At 45.6% G+C, this 18,285-nt stretch overlaps 1 protein-coding gene across 4 annotated transcripts in view; it reads right to left on the bottom strand.

The window, feature by feature from the left end:
• ddah1 (dimethylarginine dimethylaminohydrolase 1) overlaps positions 1–18,285 on the bottom strand; it is a 117,777-nt gene that overhangs the window by 52,691 nt on the left and 46,801 nt on the right. Inside the window, exon 1 of one of the 4 annotated variants that reach the window (XM_035648791.2) lies at positions 16,187–16,773. The exons of 2 other annotated variants lie outside the window; for them this stretch is intronic. In XM_035648791.2, coding sequence (XP_035504684.2) covers positions 16,187–16,480 — 294 coding nt within the window. In that variant the 5' untranslated portion in view covers positions 16,481–16,773. Of the gene's footprint in view, positions 1–1,673; positions 1,781–16,186; positions 16,774–18,285 lie in introns of those variants that run through there. One more of the 4 variants, XM_035648795.2, reaches the window with a different exon arrangement.

Below are 18,285 nucleotides of genomic sequence, written 5' to 3'. Positions count from 1 at the left end.
GAAGATCTGCTGCTTTTCCTCTGTTTCATATTGCTGAGATCTGAATGATATTTGCTTTCTGAACCGATGGTAACAGAAACAAGCCTCTGTGCACCGGTAGTTATAAAGTTTATAAAGATATAAAACCTCACTTGGTTGCGGTAGTATTTGTGTTCTACTCGGTTAGTCAATTGACTTGTTCGTGGATAATTTTTACTTATAGACCAGATGATTACTCAAATAATTTAAATAACCAAGAGAGGAATATAGAAAGAGAATAACCAGTAGAGGAACCCCCCCCCCCACCCCCCAAGATCTACAACACATCACTATAAATAAGGGGCTAATAATAGCAGGAGCACATTGAGTAACTGTTGATGGTATAACCGTGACCCGTGAAGCCGATACTGGAAGTCGAACTTCCTGTGGCGCTAATGTGCTGATCCAGTCTGCTAACCAGCTGATGGGCACATCCTCTCTCGTGCCCCCCGACCCTGCAGCCCCCTGACCTGTGATCACCCGCTGCCGAGGCTGTTTCCAGTGCGCGGGGGCAGTGAGTGAGAGACTGCAGAGCATTTATCATCAACCTGATCTCATGATGCCATCGCTCGCATACGTGAACACACACGAACTCAGACGGAGACACGTCTTCTTTTGCCTTCTGCTATCGCAGCAGAATCAGCCGACAGCAAGTGCGGGTGTATGTGTGCACATCAGTGGAAGACAAACATGCAAGTCCACCGTCTGCGTGCACACGTGTGATCCTTTTCTACACCTTCAGAGTTTATCCGGAAGTCTGTGGGGAGGCTCCCACCGCTCCGGATGAGCTCTTATTGTGGGTTTGGAGCCCCGGAGCAATTAGATGAGTTTATGGTAAGCGCTAAGAAGCGGAGAAGCTTGTCATTCTGTCAGAACGGATTTCCACCACGGCTCCGAACGCCGACCTCTCCGGGCTGCCAAGGTCGGACGTGGGCCACGGATGTGTATTCAAAAAAAAAAGAAAAAAAAGAAAAGAGCTGAGGGAAGTGGAACGCTTTTTGAACCCTGCAGTGAATCCGGGTTTTTTTTTTTTTTACTTCCTTTAACTACGTTTTGTTGCTAAGTGATTCGAGCCAAAACAGGCTCGCCAGTGACAGTTGTATTTGATGTCTGGCAACGCAGAGTGATTGTTTCATCCAGTAAAGGGGGGACCGATGGGGACTTGCAGGCTGTGGGATACGTTTATACAGAAAAATGTATCCACAGTGGCTTCGGTGGAGCAATCCGAGTTTCCTTCAGGCTTCTGCTCTAATCAAACAGCTCCTAATATAACTTATATATACAGTACAAGTGCGTACGGTACGTTTTGAGTGGACGTGGGCCAGTTGCACCCTGAGCCCCCTGTCATATTCGCTGAGCGACCACGTCTATCATCACACAACCCCAAGTGCTGTGGGACCCTGGAGGTATTCCGAGGCTGCAGAGGGAGTCTGTATAAACAGCACAACAGCTTCCAAAGATACCAGCGAACACAACAAGTAACAATGGACAGGTAGCCCGCAGCCACATGTGAAATTCAAAAAAAAACCCTCATTCCACAGGCAGCGGTAAAAAAAACAACAACACACATTATGAACAGTGAAAGCACTAGCGTGGCCTTCCCTACGTGAATGAAAAGGGAGAGAGAGAGAGAAAAAAAGAAATCTATGTTGCACCTCCCCGTGCAGTCCCAAGAGCGTTTCCCAACGCTGTTGATGTCTTTTTTTCCAACGGCGGTGCCAACGAAATACTTCATCTGCTCCACCTTTTAGGCCTGTGTATCCTCCCGAGTCCCTGTACGAGGTTCACCTCGTAACCGAAGCATTTGCTGGAAAACTAAATAAACACAGCCACACAATGAAAGGGGGGGGGGGGGGGGGGGGGGGGGGTCTTATGTAACCAACAGCAGTCGTGCTATGGTCCAAACGTAACAATTTTCACGGCCCTGAACTTGAGTACCGCCCCCCCACCCCCCGCCCATGCATGCCTATACACACACACATACTGTGTATACAACATCCCCCCGTGGCGTTTGTCTCTTTCCATTTACAGGGATTCGTGAGCGATGCCTAAAGAAATATGTGGAAGTGAGGCTTAAGTCACATGTGACGATATCGTGGATACGTCATTTTCAAGAGTTAAAAAAGAAATGTAGATGCGGACATGTCGATCTGTCAATGTGTTCTCACTTTCACATTTGACCAAGCAGTGATGGGGTAAAGTCACTGAACACATGCTGCATCACAGACTGTATATATGGAAACGGACGTAGTCATCGGGTCCGGATAATGGAGCCTTTGGCCATGACGTTCATTTTGTAAACTATGGTCTCATTTGGAGTAAAACAGACGACAAAGCACCGTACACATTGGAGCCTGGGTACAGCCTGATTGACAGCTGGTCCGTCCAATCGGTGCATGGTTGCCGGTGAAGGTAACCGCACAGTGGAACGAGCTCTCAGTCAGAACACCCCCCCAATTCTGCATCCAGTTGGAAAAAAACAAAACATGGCGCTGGTCAAATCGTGAGTTCACAAACCAACGGGTGACGTCGCGGTGGCCACGTTGGGATCCAGCACCGCTGCACTCCCTGAAATTAGCCGGACTGCAGTTTTTCTTTTTAACTGTGACACATGGAAAAGGTTTATTCATGAGTCTTGGTGGAAGGGAAAATTCACTGCAGCTAAAATGATCAATACCTGAGACTAAATTGATACAGATCACACAGTTTGCTTTCCAGAATCCAATTAACATTAAATAAAAAGAGGAGAGTTGAGGAGCATCGCGGGCTGAATTCATCCCGACTCGCAGTACATGTACTTTCTTTCTGCTGCATGATTAGATACAGCAATGTCAACATGAAAAATTACAAAAAATCGGTATCGGCATCAACCCCAAAAATTGCTTATTTTCTCCAATCACCCATCCACAACTCAAGGATGATGAAATCATATCAATATTAAACAGAGAAAAGCAATAGAAGAGCCTGAAACTATTAAATGTGGCATAATTCACATTTCTTTTGGGTTTTTACATTTTCTCCAACTCTGGAATTAAGTGACTGTAAGATTTCAGTAGTGACACATATTTGGGAGGTCTCTGCCTGTGCGTGACTGAGGAGGGCGGTTAGCAGGGGAGAAGTGTGTGTGTTTGCAGCGTGATCCCTGGCGTGAGAACAGACTGACAGCGGACATCGCACCACACTGTGACGGCCGAGAGCAGACAGGGGAGGGAACACATACCTGCGTGCCCAGCCCCGATACCGGCCCTGCCCCTGCGGACCTCTCACACGTCCACATGCTCATGCACATGCACATGCAAAACTCGTAGACCATCACACACACACATGTGAATACATACGTGTACATGCGCACACATTCAGTACTTTTTCACCGCTCCATCTGAAATCAGCAGAGAAAAAACAATGTGATTGTGTCACAGAGTTTTTTCTTTCTAGTTCCTTTAGCCTTTAGTATAATATGTCTCACATGTAGAAACAGCCCGTTTATGAACGTGTCCAAAGCTGCTGAACGACGATCAAATTCCGGTCAGACGTATCAAAGATGTGAAAGCATGCACTTAATGCCCGATAATTGTTTTGGCGGAGATGGCTTCTTCAGGTCTGAGCACTTCTCGCTCTTTTCAATTAGATAAATACAGCATGACATCACTTTAAACCACTGGGCATGAATATCAATGCAGACGTGTGTCTGAATCACCACGAATGATGGAAACCACGAACTGCAAGCCACTGATACTGTATGTTAAGAGGAGAGTCAGCTTGCTGGTAGCAGCAAATAAATAAAACCTTTCAGGGACATAGAGAGTTGATGTTGTTTTGTCATTCAAATGTCATTCTTCTAAGCAATACAAATAAAAATCCTTTCAGATTCCTTGTATTAGTGTGGTGGCAAAAAAAATATCTCGTAAGCGATTGGACACTTTTAAAAGTGGGTTGATGTCGAGCAGCACAAAGGACAGATGCACTACTGTAGTGTACACACACACACACACACACACACACATTACACATTGGTGAATAAGATGCAAAAGACGAGCATCCTCCCCTTGGCCTCCAGCCTCCGCCTGACACTCGGAGAACATTGTGGCACCCCGACGGCAAATACTGTCTCCTGACTCACCCTCGTCCTGGAAACTAGACACCGGGAGTCTCTCACCTCCAGCGTGTGTGAGAATGAATGAACGATTGGCGCGCACACACACACACACACACACACACACACACAGTAAACGTGACTGTGTGAAGGAAGAGCTGTTTAATACAAGCACTTGCGAATACACATTCATTCATATGACAAGTTTGTGCAGTTTGAACAAACAGGAAGCATTAAAGTGGCCGCTTCAGTCGTGGTTCATTGGGGGAGTTTCTACTAAACAGAATGAGCCGTGAGATGAAGTGGAAAATCAAAAAAGCGAGCACACCAGACCACTGTACAGTAGATCCTTCCTCAGCACTGCATTGTGGGTAACTTAGCTGCACAATGATGGCCTCCTGATGGATGTGAGACCAATATTCAGTTTCTTTTAACTCCATTTTGGTCCCCACCAACTATTCGGGGAAATATCTGGCTTTTTAGCTGTAGGTAACTTCCCCTGAAAGAAATTAAAATCAAAGTGGCATAGAACCCCCCCACCCCCATATCCTGTTCAGAAACATTACATTAAAAAGCACGGCTACAACGGGACCACACATATCGTCAAGCAGCTGAGATCCAAACAATATTTTGGCCAAGATTCACTCGCTGTCAAGTTGTGAGAGTAACACCATACACAGGGGTAATTAAAAACTACTCTGCAAACAGCATGAGTCAGACTTAATGATGGAGCAAAGTAAAAAAATCAAAACTCAGAGAGCATCTCAGGCTGATGAGTCAGAGAGCAGAATAAGTTCATACAGAGACGGGGATATCTGCTCCATGCTGTGATGGACGGGTCAAACATTAAGAGAAATCATGAGGGACGTGCATCAAAGGCAAAGTAGTCACGCTGATGATGAGTTATCATCAATTTTTGACCAGTGAATTTGTCAACAAGTACAGCGAGATGCATTACTTTTGAGTTCCAGGTTAATTATCTACGAATCTGCAGAGTTTTTTTGCAGAATGAGAAAAAGAAGCAGAAAAAAGTTCATTTTGCAGACAAGACGACAGCGCGCAGGAATGGTGTACGAACCGAAGCGTGCTGCACAGACAGATCACTTCATGTTCCAGTCAGAAAGGTAATTTTGAAACAATATTGGCTGCGTGGGAGTAGTGCTGTGGGAGTCGAGCAGATGTGAGAAGAGCGTTTTTTGCCTTGGCATTTCCGACAGGCATCGCGACAGCGATGTAGAAAATATGACCGGGCTTTGCTTTAGCTCGCCTTCCCAGGACGCCCTCCAACAATCACACATGAAATTGTCTGGATCAGTAAAAAAAAAGAAGAAGAAACAAAGATAGACGGGGACGGGAGGGAAGGTGCGGTTGAATGCAGGTATGTCTGCAGGTGACAGCTTTTCTCTGTGTGGAATTTAGCACACATTCACCAGCGTAGGTTACTGTAGCTCTGTGGGCATCTCGTGTTTGTTGCCCGGGGTTTAAACAAAGACTTGTTGTACTGTGAATCACGAAAAGAAGAGTGAGTATTTTAAGATGTGTGTTCGAGCTGACGCCGGCTTCGTAGCAGTGTGTCACTGTGCGTCACGGGATTCTGATTCACGCCGACATGTAAATACAAAACCCAGTCCTTTCAAGTAATGCGAGCCAAAGGGGGTGAAAAGTTTAGAATTTGCTCAGTGTCTGCGAGGCAGTTGACGCAGAAACGACATTGGTGGAAATGACATGGAGGCCCTGAAGTCACAGTTGCGCTCGGGGGGGGGGGGGTTGCACTCGTCACGTGACGAGAGGATAACTTTTTCCGAACCCGTGCTGCCTCAGTACGAAACCCTCCATGTTTTCATCCTGTTGCTCGTGTCCCTTCTTCTTGCCGTTATGACATAATAGGTCATGTTCAATATTTCATCGCTTACTTCACTGTTGATGCGACTCCAGATCACCAGGAGCACTGTTCTGTTTCACACAGAAACACGGTGCCAGAGCCAGATGGCTTCAACCATGTTCCCTTTCGAGCGCCGAGCACTATGCGGCACATGTCTGCGTACTCGCGGCCTGGTTGTGTGCAGGATGACATTATTTCTGCTACCATGAGCTCATTGGAAAGTAGAACATTTTAAAGTCGAGTAGTCTGATCGTTTCTTTGATGTTCTGTCGATTTGAGCTGCCAAAACGGGGGGGAGAGAAAAAAAACACAATCACATCATCCCTCCTGGTTATAATTACAAGTAGGATATGAGGAGTGTTTTGACAGGCTCACACCTGTAGTCGCACAGAGTGGGGCCGGGGGGGGGGGGGATTTTTTTCATATTCAACATTTCCATTACATTCCCAGGCGCGGATACACCTGTTAATCGACACAAACAGCATATCACGTCACAGATCCTCAGGATCCTGTGTAAAGCATGTGGACAGATTGCTGCAGCTAATGATCACGTCCCGCAATCAATCAATCCATTGCCGGTAAAATGTCAGAACGTCATCAGTGGCGGCACCTGGGGTCACTGGGTGTTTTCCGGCGGCTGATGTCCAGGTAGCACCACCCCGCAGCCACGGTCCTCCGCTCCTGATCCGCAACTTCTGCTGCCTCGGTGGCCAACCTCATGGCCCGTCGCCCACAGGCCCCCGTTGATGCCCAGCATGTTATAAGGCCTCGCAGAAGGAACTGGCCAGCGAAACGTCTGCATCCCAACTCAACGGGCTCACGCCTCGCTCGCCCCCGCATTGCTTCGGCAGCTCCTCCACCGGCTCGGTGTACTTTGCCCCTCTTTCTCTCATCGGCCTCCTCAATTCTGCCGTTCCCGAGGTGCAGTGAGTTCCGAGACCATTACATTGATCGACCAATGATCATTTCCCATTATCAATCAACCTATTGCCAGTGAAATGTCAGAAGGTGGCGCAAATTTCTCCTGAAAGTGACGAATCAAAATTGCCTGTTGTGTCTGTCATTGGTCAAAACAAAAACCCAACATGTGTGTAGATTACAGTGAAATTAGGATTTTGTAGGAGACCAACTGGTGACGCATTTGTCGACAATAGTCTTAGTGCTTTTGAATGCAGAGAACAGGCAGCGGGAGCACCACCTCCTCAGACACAGTCATAGCTCATTTAAAAAAAACCGAGGTGGCGGCCAAATCCCTTTAACAGGCGTCGAGATAAAAGTGAAAGATGTTAAGACTTTGGTTGTCTGCTGGACTGATAGGCAAGACTGATGGTTATGGCCCGCAAGGCGCGAGAGATTATTTTGACACTACATCTTCAGCAACCAATAAAGTTGTCGTTGACGGTTTGTATCTCTCGGGGAGTGCTTTGTTTTTTCTCTTACAAGTGGGAACAAAAGGGAGGGGTGAGAGTGAGAAGTCAATGATTGACCGATAGAGAGAGAGAGATTATAAGAGCTTGTCGAGATGTATCTCAATACGTCATGACTTTGTTAACAGAGGACACAGAGAAATGTGGCAGAAGCATCGTGGTATTACCAGGTCCACCAGTACATGGTTACATAAATATTTAGTACATGAGCACATAAATACAACTCGACTGCATCCACTGAGTTCTTAGTATCCATGGTGTGTGTGTGTTGCATAATCTGCCTTCGAACATCTGCCATTTCTGTTATAACAAAATAAATATGGCCAGCATCCCAAAAGCATGCAAACTAAAGAGATTTAAAATGATGACTTGGTATTTCCGAGCTCTTCTCAGGGGCTCAATAAGTGCTTCAGAAATCCAAAAACATCATCTGTTGTTTTGTTTTTTTAAGGTACTGTATGATCGGTATGTCTTGAAGCACAGGTGCTCATGGGTTTATACATTTATGCTCATCAGCACTCTTGGAATCAAAGGTCAACGAGGCTTTATAGAATAACGAGGCTAAAAAAGGTAAGTCTTGAGCTGGTTTCTGCACAAGACTCCAAGTAATCATTTCCAATCACTGGTTAAACATTGCCAAACAATGACCTTGGACAATTCTTGGGCATATGCAAATCCTTGGCATTTAGGCTTATTTTTCATCTTGATATGAAATATCTTCCTCTTTATTGAAAAAACAACAACTATTTATCAACTATTAATTAAAAAGGAAATCTTGTCTGGGAGCCAAGTCTTCACAAAATCGACTGTATCTCCTCGAAGGTTACATTGCTGTGTGTACATTTCTGTGTGAAGATAATCAATTCCCTTTGAATCCCAGAACCTCCGGGTGAAAAAAGGGATTTTTCTCCCGGCTCGTTCGGCGCCCTCCCTGACCTTAGCGCGACTTTTTTCTCAACGCCGCCATGCCTGGCCCACTTCCTGTCTTCCACTGCTCAGGCTCACATACCAAACCAGACATTCACACACCCACGGTGACGGCTGAGCGTGACCCGGTCACTCGGCGAGGCTGAGAGGAGTTCCTGTTCGCAGGTCTCCCGCAGCTGTCACGCAGGCTGCTGCACTGTGCTGGCTCGGAGGGGTTGCGGTGGGTGAACCCGGGGCCAAAAGGGGGCAGGGATCCAGGCTGACGGCAGGGGTGGGGAGAAAGCTGGTTTTGTTCATGCAGCGATGTCTTTTGCACAACACAAGACGAGAGGCAAAGTCCTGGCACGTGTTGGCCAACGCACTGTGAAAAAAAACCCTAACTGACCTAGAATGAATTTCACCAGCTTTCCTTGAATCCACACTGAGTTAGAGTGTTACGTCTTCCCTAAAGTCTTAGTACAACTTGCTAGAAACAAATCAGTGCTTAAATAAGTCAACATTTAAAACTTAAAGGAAATGTCTTAGCTGTTCAAGGCTTCAGTAATGTGCATATCAATTGCCAGGAGAATCTGTCGCACCATCCACTCACAATGGGGAAACTCATGCAATTGCATCAAGCAATATAGCATTAGCTAAATAAAACTACTTTCAATTGCAAACATCTAACGATATGTTAATAGTTTATTTATATATGCAAAGATCCAATAAATATGTGTTTAAATTTGTAATGATCCAATGCAGTTTCATGCCACGGCTAATGTGCGATTATGATAACCTAGCTGAAATTTGGTAATTTACTCGTTAAGATATTAAAGCTTTGTAATTTGATGTTTGTTGTGTAATTTGTGAGAAATATAATTTGATATAAATTTTAAACCTTAGCATTTACATATTCCATTTTATCTTTTACTCCTAATAAAAGGCTATATTAGCAAGCTAACGTCACATTAGTCAGTTGGCTCCTTTAGCTACAAAAGTAACACCCAGTAGTAACTTGACGTTAATATTTAGTAACAACTATTCTTCTTTGTATGAACTAGCTTGTTTTGTGCGGTCCATTTCTACAGCAGTTAGACTCGCAGCCACGTTATTTAGTCTGGTTCAGTAAAATTTGCATAGCACAAATTAGCTCCTCCTTAAAGCATGAGAAGCTAAGTTGAGATGTCCAGCTGACTGCATAGTGGAATGCAGCCCTCGTTTTCATCCCACTGGCGGTTTTCAATGAGCCAACAACAGACATCTTGACAGCACAGAAATTTACTACCAATATTATAGTATTACTGGAAATAGTCATTTTTCCTGTATTGAAATTTGGCAGACCTATGTTGCGCAGTCAATGTGGAAATTTCTATTTTTGTTTTACTGGAAGATCATCTACATCATGAAATGGTGTGTTCGTCGCAACAATCGATCCGGAACTGCAGGTTGTGAAATGTAAACGTGAGCGGCCTCATCCGAGTAAGCCCTTAGAAAGAAACCGTACGCTTTGACACTGTGTGCATCCGCGAGGAAAACGAGACAAGAGACAGAGGATGGGAGAGGCAGCGGGGTGACGAGACGAGGAGTCAGACGGACAAACAGTGAGGGGAAGGGCGCAGGTTGGTAGGAATGTGACAGACAGTTGGGGAGAGCACGTTGACCCTGGTCCACATACTGCTGGCGGGTTCCAGGTGTCTCGCCCGCCTCCCCCCCCCCCCCCCCCCCCCCCCCGTTCACACGCGGATGTCAAGCCTCCCTGACGGAAACCAGGTCGGTTCCGTTGGGGAAGTCATATGAGAGTGTGGACGACGGCAAGGAATCCGCATCCGCAGGTCGTCTAGTCAAAACAAGGCTTCTGCGCTGTCTGGCGTTAGTCTGGGGGCGGAAAAGGGGCTAGCGTGGACACATAAACTGCGAGGACTCAACCTAAATATTACGTCTATAAAAACATGACCTAAATATTGTGTCTGTGGAACAGAGTTTTTCCATCCTGTCTCCAGACTTAAATGGACACCTGAGCCTTTTTTACACTTGTTATTTTAGATTTTAGCACTTTTTAATGACCTCTACTTTCCAGTCTCGGGAAGGCTCAACTTACAGTAACTACTTACAGCAGGATACCATTAAAAAGGTACAGTAAGCATTGACTGGCACTTCCAAAAAAACAGTTAGAGGCTACACTTGAGTCATCACAGCGGGAGTGCAAACTCATCAGGGATGAAACGGGCAACAAAGGTGTTTTCACAGGGAGGACGCTATTAAAACACATTGTTGTTTCTGCTCTTTACAACTACTGCAGCTGCTGTTTGGTCGACTTAAGCATCATAATTAGGGAACTGTAACAAGTGTTGTGTTTAACTGCAACATACAGTAAGTAATGTAGGTCAAAGTTTTTTGCTGAATGTCCACACCCACGTTTCAACAATTGGCCTCATTTTAAAAAACAAAGTGCAAAAGCCGATTGTGCAAAAGCTTAAAAAAGCGTCGTGGTTATGACTGTATTATCTTATAATAAAAGAAAATGGAACCATCAGGGGCTTCGTTAAAAGTAAGTTTGCACTTAAACCGAAAATGCATGAAAAGGTGTGAGTAGTCCCGACTAAGTGGAATTTGGAATAAAAAGTATGCCAACTAACTTTAGACTAGTGGTGAGCAATCCTCCCAAAGTATAGGCACCGACGGGAGGAAAAAACACCCATTTCTTCACTTGTACGCCTGCCCTGAAACCTTAAAACCAAATATCTGCTGAAGTGAGACTATCAATGACTTTGCTACTGCAAACATTTTCCCCAGCAGTTGATTAACCTGCGCGGGTGGCTGCACTTGCCACACTATTTCCACTTCCAAAGTCCAATTTTGTGCTTGTTTGGTCACTTCGAGGCTCCCGACAACTTGCCTGGACTGAGGTGAGTCAAGTGGCACGGCAAAGGTTGTGTTCATACAGATAAGGGGGTGCAGCGCAATTTCCGAACTAGTTTTTTCTGCTACAAATTGGCCTTTTTTTTCCTCGCTCTGACCACCACGTCTCACGAAATCCCAGCGAAAAGAGCTAATTCTAGCCACTTTTTTGTCGAACACTTTGTTTCAATCACCAACACAAGCTTGCAATCCCACAGTGACAATTAAGGATGAATGGTAAGCTTGGAATGTTGTGTCGTGGCTCAGCTCACTCAGAAAAAAAAAAAATGACACGCACAGTTCCGGCCTACCATTTTGAGAGATTTGATGTGGTTTCCTGTGCAAGTTGTTTTCTATTTTTAAGTTTACCCAGAAGTCCTGTTTACGAGAACAACTTGTACAACAGCTGTTTTAGACTGTATGTGAATCTGACTGTTAGTTATGTCTCAGCAACAGTTGAAGCCAAAGGCCTCGACTCTGTCCATACATTTGTACTTTAACCGCTCCCTTCTCTGAGTTTCGCAATACCCCTTTGCCCTCCCATATTTAAAGCTGTAAAGACGCCTGAACTCCTTTACCCTGAGCTGGTGCTGAAAAAACGATCAATAAAGTATGTAAGCAAGCAAAAACATGTGCGTTTAGATTGGCACCGGGGGAGCGAGCAGCTCAAAACCTGCACGTCGAGAGCGCAGTGACGAGACCATGAACTCATCCGCAGCAGATCTGCGGCGCACTCAGCTTCCTCCCTTCTGCCAAACACAAATACCTGAGGACATTTTTGATAACAATGTTAACGAGCTGCTGGATTCACTCCTCATAGATGACTTTTTTCGACGGCGAAGGCCACAGGAAAGTTTGCAGTCGGTTGCTTTTCTACGTCTACACTTTCACTACATCGGTGAAACGGCAAGGACGCTGGACAAGAGCCTAAAACACTGTCACCATTTTCACTATCTTCACTTTTACATGATTAATAATAATAATAATAAAGATAATTGTCATTTGCCATTATGAATAAAGGAGTTCATAAATAAAGGTCCTCAGACGATTCGCAGGTCTGCATCAAGAACAGTCTCATCCTATCAGACTAATGTTCAGCAGCATTATGGAATGATTAGCCATGGCCTTTTGTTGGAGTGATTTTAGACAACGTTCCCGTCTACAGTGCACAACGAGGCCGTCCTTCTAGACAAGCATTTCCTCCTAATGATAAAGCTTTTAGGCCACAGCCTGCCGGATAAGATTCCTGCAAGCTTCGGTAAAAGTTTAATAACTTATTCCATCCCATATCTTCTTCATATCGCCTTATGGAGCTGAAAAATATCGACCTTTATTACAAAAAAGCGCGACGGACTCAAACATTAAGAGGCAAAGAGGAGGAGGATCAAATGTTTGAACCAACCTCGTTAATCTACCCTGCACGATGGTTAGAGGAGCGGAAGTAAAAGGGAACTTGACGCAGATCTGATGGAAGATAAATATAAATCTTGCACACCATTCAAAACAGACTAAATTAATAAAGACCCAGCGGTTCCTCCAAACGGAGATAAGTACACCTCTGAATTCCCACATCAATTGGCATGATGCACAGTATCTGTGTGAAAGATTTTTGAGTTCAGGGCAGAAGTTTTCATCTGATAATCCAAAGGACGTGAACAAAGTCCAACTTATTCTGGCTGCAAATATGTGCAGCTGTTCTGGCGATATGATAAAGTGACCCCCGATTTCTTTTTTTGTCTTTACGAAATTATGTTTTGAGACTCATTCCCCTTTTTCCTACATTGTATTAATGTCTGTATAGCTCGAAATATTGACCTACAGAAGTTAAATAACCAGCCACGTTAATGACAAGCAGCTTGGCAGTAGAAAAAAAACAAAAAACAAGGAAGACGAGAGAGGTCTGAAAATATGTAAATCAAAGCAGAGAGAGAGAGAGAAAAGTCATGGCCATGGCCAACCATGCAGTAGATAGAAAAGCCGTTTCCTGATAGTGGCTCGTTATTTTTTTGGGTCAGGAAACAGGCAGATCCAAGTAAAGTCACACCAGTGTGTTTGTTGACTCTTGAGAGTAAAACACGTCGTTCTCTTGATTCAGTCGAATGCCGAAGTAGCATCACAACATTGGGATGCAGAGTTGTGGCGAGGCCTCGTCTACGTGCACACTATTCGGTCAACAGCCAATGGGAGATGTGAATTATTGCAACACGGGCCTGTCTGACGCAAAGACTTTTACGCCGAGCCTTCAAAACACGACGGTGTGATTGCAACTGACCGAGCACAAGCAGGCCGGACCGTACTTTGGAGAAGTCTACCGATCAAGCGGCTGCAGTTCACGTGCAGCTCCATGAGCAAAAAATGGGCTCAGACTGCTGTTTCCCATTTTCCATAATTTCTCAGGGTCCCCCCGCCAAAAAAAAAGATGCACCCTAATAATTACAGCAACCATCTGCTCAGGAGGTGAATAACAAGGCACCGCTCACACACTTGCAAGCGCACGCACTGTTTCTTGAAACTTACGATAACATTAGCCGATTGCCAGCGTTGTAATTATTTTTGACGCGCGGTGTAATGTATTACACACCAGGGAGGCTCGAGCAAACCGATTTGACTGTCCAAAAACACGCTCCTCCGCTCGGGATAGCTGCGCCATGCATGTCGCAATAGCAGCTGTTGTGAACAGCGGGGTTCGATGGGAATCTGAAGAGAGGTTTCACACAGAGAAAGGTAATAAAAATCCAGAGCACCCGTGATGATTTTGGTTCTTTGGTGTTGTTGGAATACAACTTGACCGTGCTCCAAGTGCAAGACGATCAAAATCTCCAGTTTTACAGTTATGATGCAAGAGGAATCGCTACAGTCAATCCGCCGGCCGAAGAGTGGCCACTGGGAGAGGGAGTTATCCGCAGACATGAAAACCGAACAAACATTCTGGTGAGCAGCCAAAACGCCGCTACATTGTCAGATGGTTATGGGAAGATGGAAAGCCATGCATTATTAAGTCTTGTTTTACCAGTTTTATATTTCATGGCGCACAACACGATCACTCAGAATAAAGATGAAGGATTACTTCAGGCTATAGCCCTTTCCCCCCAAGGGAAAAGGCAAAAGAAACTCCTCTGTGTGCAAATACAACAAACTGTACATAAAGTCGGACGACATGACAGCTCCTCAGAAGCGGAACCAAATCATCGCCCCCTGGTGGCTGGTTGCAATATAGGCCATAAACCCCGCCTCTTCCATGTAAGCGGATGGGACATGGGCCAAGCTAAAGAGTCAAATATTTTCCAAAAGTGTCTTCTTACATTTTAGGTAGTTACTCACACTGGCGTTTGCTCAAGAATATATTTTTCCAGTAAGTTTGGTTTGAATTGATATAAAAACAGGGTGAACCATCAAAATCGATGGCCGAGATTGACCGGAGGTTGGCCGAGCGCATGTATCGACGGGACCACTCCACAATCACTAATGATTTGACTCCGGCTCCGGGGTATTTTAGCCTCATTTTTGTACGAAGGGAAGATGTGGAGATGCGACATCCATCGTTATTTGCAGTCTGATATGGTTAATGTAAACCGCCATCATTGAAAGCAATATCACCGTTCATGTTTTCTCAACCAATACATAACTTTAACTATCAAACAAATCCTTCATGCCCACTTCAATGTGAAACATCATTTCGATTATTTCAGGCCTCAGCACTTTTAACTCGCACTGTAATAATAATAATAAAAAAGTCATTTCCACTGATCATTTCAGGTAATTACGAAGAAAACTATCGAATTCACCTGAATCACTTGTGATTCTTCGCGAGACAATAGATACTCATGCAGTCGTTGGAATCCACCAGTGATATCTACAGGCCGGTTCCTGCAAACATGTTATTCATGCGCTCGTGCCAGATTCTGCCAATCTGTCATTCATCACAGCCCCCATCTCAGAAACCAAATCGCTGCTATCGCCGCGCGAGATGTCGAAAAATTTTCACAATCGGAAATGTGAGAGAGAGAGAAAGAGGGGATTTCTGACAGTGTACTGACGCGGCGTGCCAATGCGAAATGCAACCCCCCCCCCGTTCAGCATTCAGCATGAATAAAATGTGGCGGCTGAAGGTTAGCGGCACCGAGCTTTTCAATCAATACACGCGGCCCTGCCAGTGGGGCTGGGGACCATTAGCAACCATTGAGCCAAGTCAAGTGACTCTGATGTGAAACGACAGGGGCTTTCACTGAAGCTGTCCCACCGCTTCCCTCATTGTCATTCACACACACACAGCTTGCCTACATTGCAGCTGCTGCTCACTAGGCAACCGAATGCTCTCACCGCTGTTGGTTTGTTTTCAACAAATGTCATTAAGGCTTTAGTCCCTGAACTACATTTCTATATTTTCTCCCCCCCCCCATCCTGCGCCAGTGTCGACATGATTCTGATCAGACGATGGCTGATCGATTAGTTAATGGGATGCCGACAGCTTACATGCAACACAAAGTGACGGCAGACATTCATAACCGTACATTACCACAAAAAGGACACATTATACATATTCTTATTTGTGCAAACTACTGCACAAGTAACCACAAGCAACTGTTAGGAGAGAGAAAAAAGCATTATGTGTGAAATGGGCGTGGCCTCATTTGCAATCACCACATATTTGCATATTGGCTGATGCACCATATAGTTCTTGGCCCAGTGGAGGGTGTACGCCTTCCCAAAACTCAAGTTTGACATGTTTTGCGGAATATTCAACTCGGCATCATTTGGAGAAATGTATGAATTAAATCAAATCACCACCATCAGACACACGTGGGTATTCATCACTACGTCCAGCATGCGTCCCTTGCAGCCCATCTTTGTTCTTGCACTTTCACATCAAACTTTCCCTCATCCATACGCGTCGCCGTAGCGCAACGCGCCACGCCGTGCGCGGACGCATTGCGCACAGGACTTCGCCCCCCGTCGCTTTACCTCTCCGCGCCGGCTCTCCGCTCCGGGCCGGGTGACGAGCGCCGTGTCGCCGCACACCACGGCCGCGTCCTCCACGAACACGCAGTCCGGGAGCGACTCGTCCGCGGCGAGCTCGACCACGTCCAGCCCGAGCTCCGTCCGCAGCACCGCCACGTACGCCTCGTGCTCCGCGCGCGCCTTGGCGAGGTCCACGTCCGACCGGCTGCTCCGGAGCGCGTCCGCGGCCAGGGACGTGGGGATTCCCCGGACGACGGCGTGGGTGTACCGGGCAAAACCTGCCATCAGACCAGCCATGTTTGTTTTGTGTTTGGGGGGGGGGGGGCGGTTTGTCGGTTCTTGCTTCCCTCCTCGATACTTGTCACGCTCGAATTTGGGGTTCAAAAAAGGAAGAAAAAAAAAAAAGGGGACTGTGAGGAAAAAACACACACCCTCAGAGACCAAATCTGCGAATGAATGAAAGCGACTGCAGCCAGTTAACCCGATGCAGCCCGGTTTGCTTATTGAGTTGTTGCCCGGGGAGGTTATTCTTTATTTACAGAAGCCTGCTCCACCACCACCACGGTGTCAGTCAGCCGCGCTCCGGGCTCCAGGCGAGCGACAGCGCGCCGGTGACGCGCATCGACCATCACGTGCAGCCTTGTGTGTGTGTGTGTGTGTGTGTGTCCAGCCCAACAAGTGACACACACACACACACACACACACACACACACTGAACATATGGCTCGATCAATTTGACACTGGATCTGCAAAGAGGAGCCCGTCAAAGTCCTGTGTGTTCATGCTTCACAAGGGTCATTAATATGTTCCAGCAATATTCTGCAGATGTACAGTACACAATATGTCATGTTGTATGTAAGGCATTAACCGGTTCAGAGCTGAATGAAACAGTTTATTTCATTGAGCTGTTCGTGGATCGATCTGCCGCCTGACATTTGAGGATTTGCCGCTTTCCTTTTTCCTTTTGTGACAGTAAACTGAATATATTTCGGTGTTGGTGAGAAAAACAACCCTTTCTATCGTTGTTGTTTTTTTAAATAATAAAAAAAAAGTAATATAAAATCATTGGTTTCAGCCCGGTTACTGTTTCTGAACCACTGAAATATTCCTGCAAAAAATGTCCGTGTGTTATAACATACATACATACATACAGGATGCATTATGGCATAAGGTTTGTGTTGCTATAGCTACAAATTAGGTGACATCAGGCAGCAAACAACAGCGTTTGTGTGACAACCGGTTGCACATTGTCTGGTCATATACTGTAAACTTGATTGACATAAGTTGGGGAAAACGTGATATTTTAAGCTTGTGGGATCCCCCGAGATATTCTATCTTCGTTTTAGTATAGATGAAGTTGTATTATGTCGCCGAAACGGGCTGACTGAAGGGAGGTAGAAAGCAGAACATCGCTGGATGGACAAATGTCTCTCCAAGAGAAATTAGGGAAATGGACCGCCTTTACTGGAAACGACAGAGAGGCTATCGAATATGGATCAGCAGGAAGCCGTGAGGACACAAAGACAGTAGAGTAGGAAATGTAGACCCTACTTGATTCCCACGCTTTGACTGTAAAAGAGTGCACGTGTGTTCTTGAATCAGAGAATCTGGAGATGTGTATAAATGCTTCCTTCTTGGCAGAAAATACTTTTCACAAACTTCAAGGACAAACAATATATATATATATATATATATATATATATATATATATATATATATATATATATATAGAGAGAGAGAGTATAAAGGAGGCTCTCTGCTTGTCCTGCAGTGTGTGAAATGTAAGGGAGGAAAAAGTGAAAGGAAGAGCAGTGTGTGTGTGTGTGTGTGTGTGTGTGGTGCTGGTGGGTTATATTCCCCGTGGTGCCCTCTGAGGAAGGTTCGGGCGAAAGCCGTCTGAACGGGTGGAATGTTTCTTCAGACGTCCCAGAAGCACATTCTTCCACCGCAGGACCTCGGTTTGTCTTTTCTTGTTCCAGATTCACTCAATTATCCCCCGACTGCTCTAAACATTCCAGGAGCCCCACATTCCTTTTTTTTTCCACTCCAGCCAGGATCAACAACCACCAGCCTCCTCCCAACACTAACACCTGCCCCCACCA

This window comes from Scophthalmus maximus, chromosome 13 (genome assembly GCF_022379125.1).
Source record: "Scophthalmus maximus strain ysfricsl-2021 chromosome 13, ASM2237912v1, whole genome shotgun sequence".
In the NCBI taxonomy this organism is placed as follows: domain Eukaryota; kingdom Metazoa; phylum Chordata; class Actinopteri; order Pleuronectiformes; family Scophthalmidae; genus Scophthalmus; species Scophthalmus maximus.
This window is presented reverse-complemented; position numbering and strand designations above follow the sequence as displayed.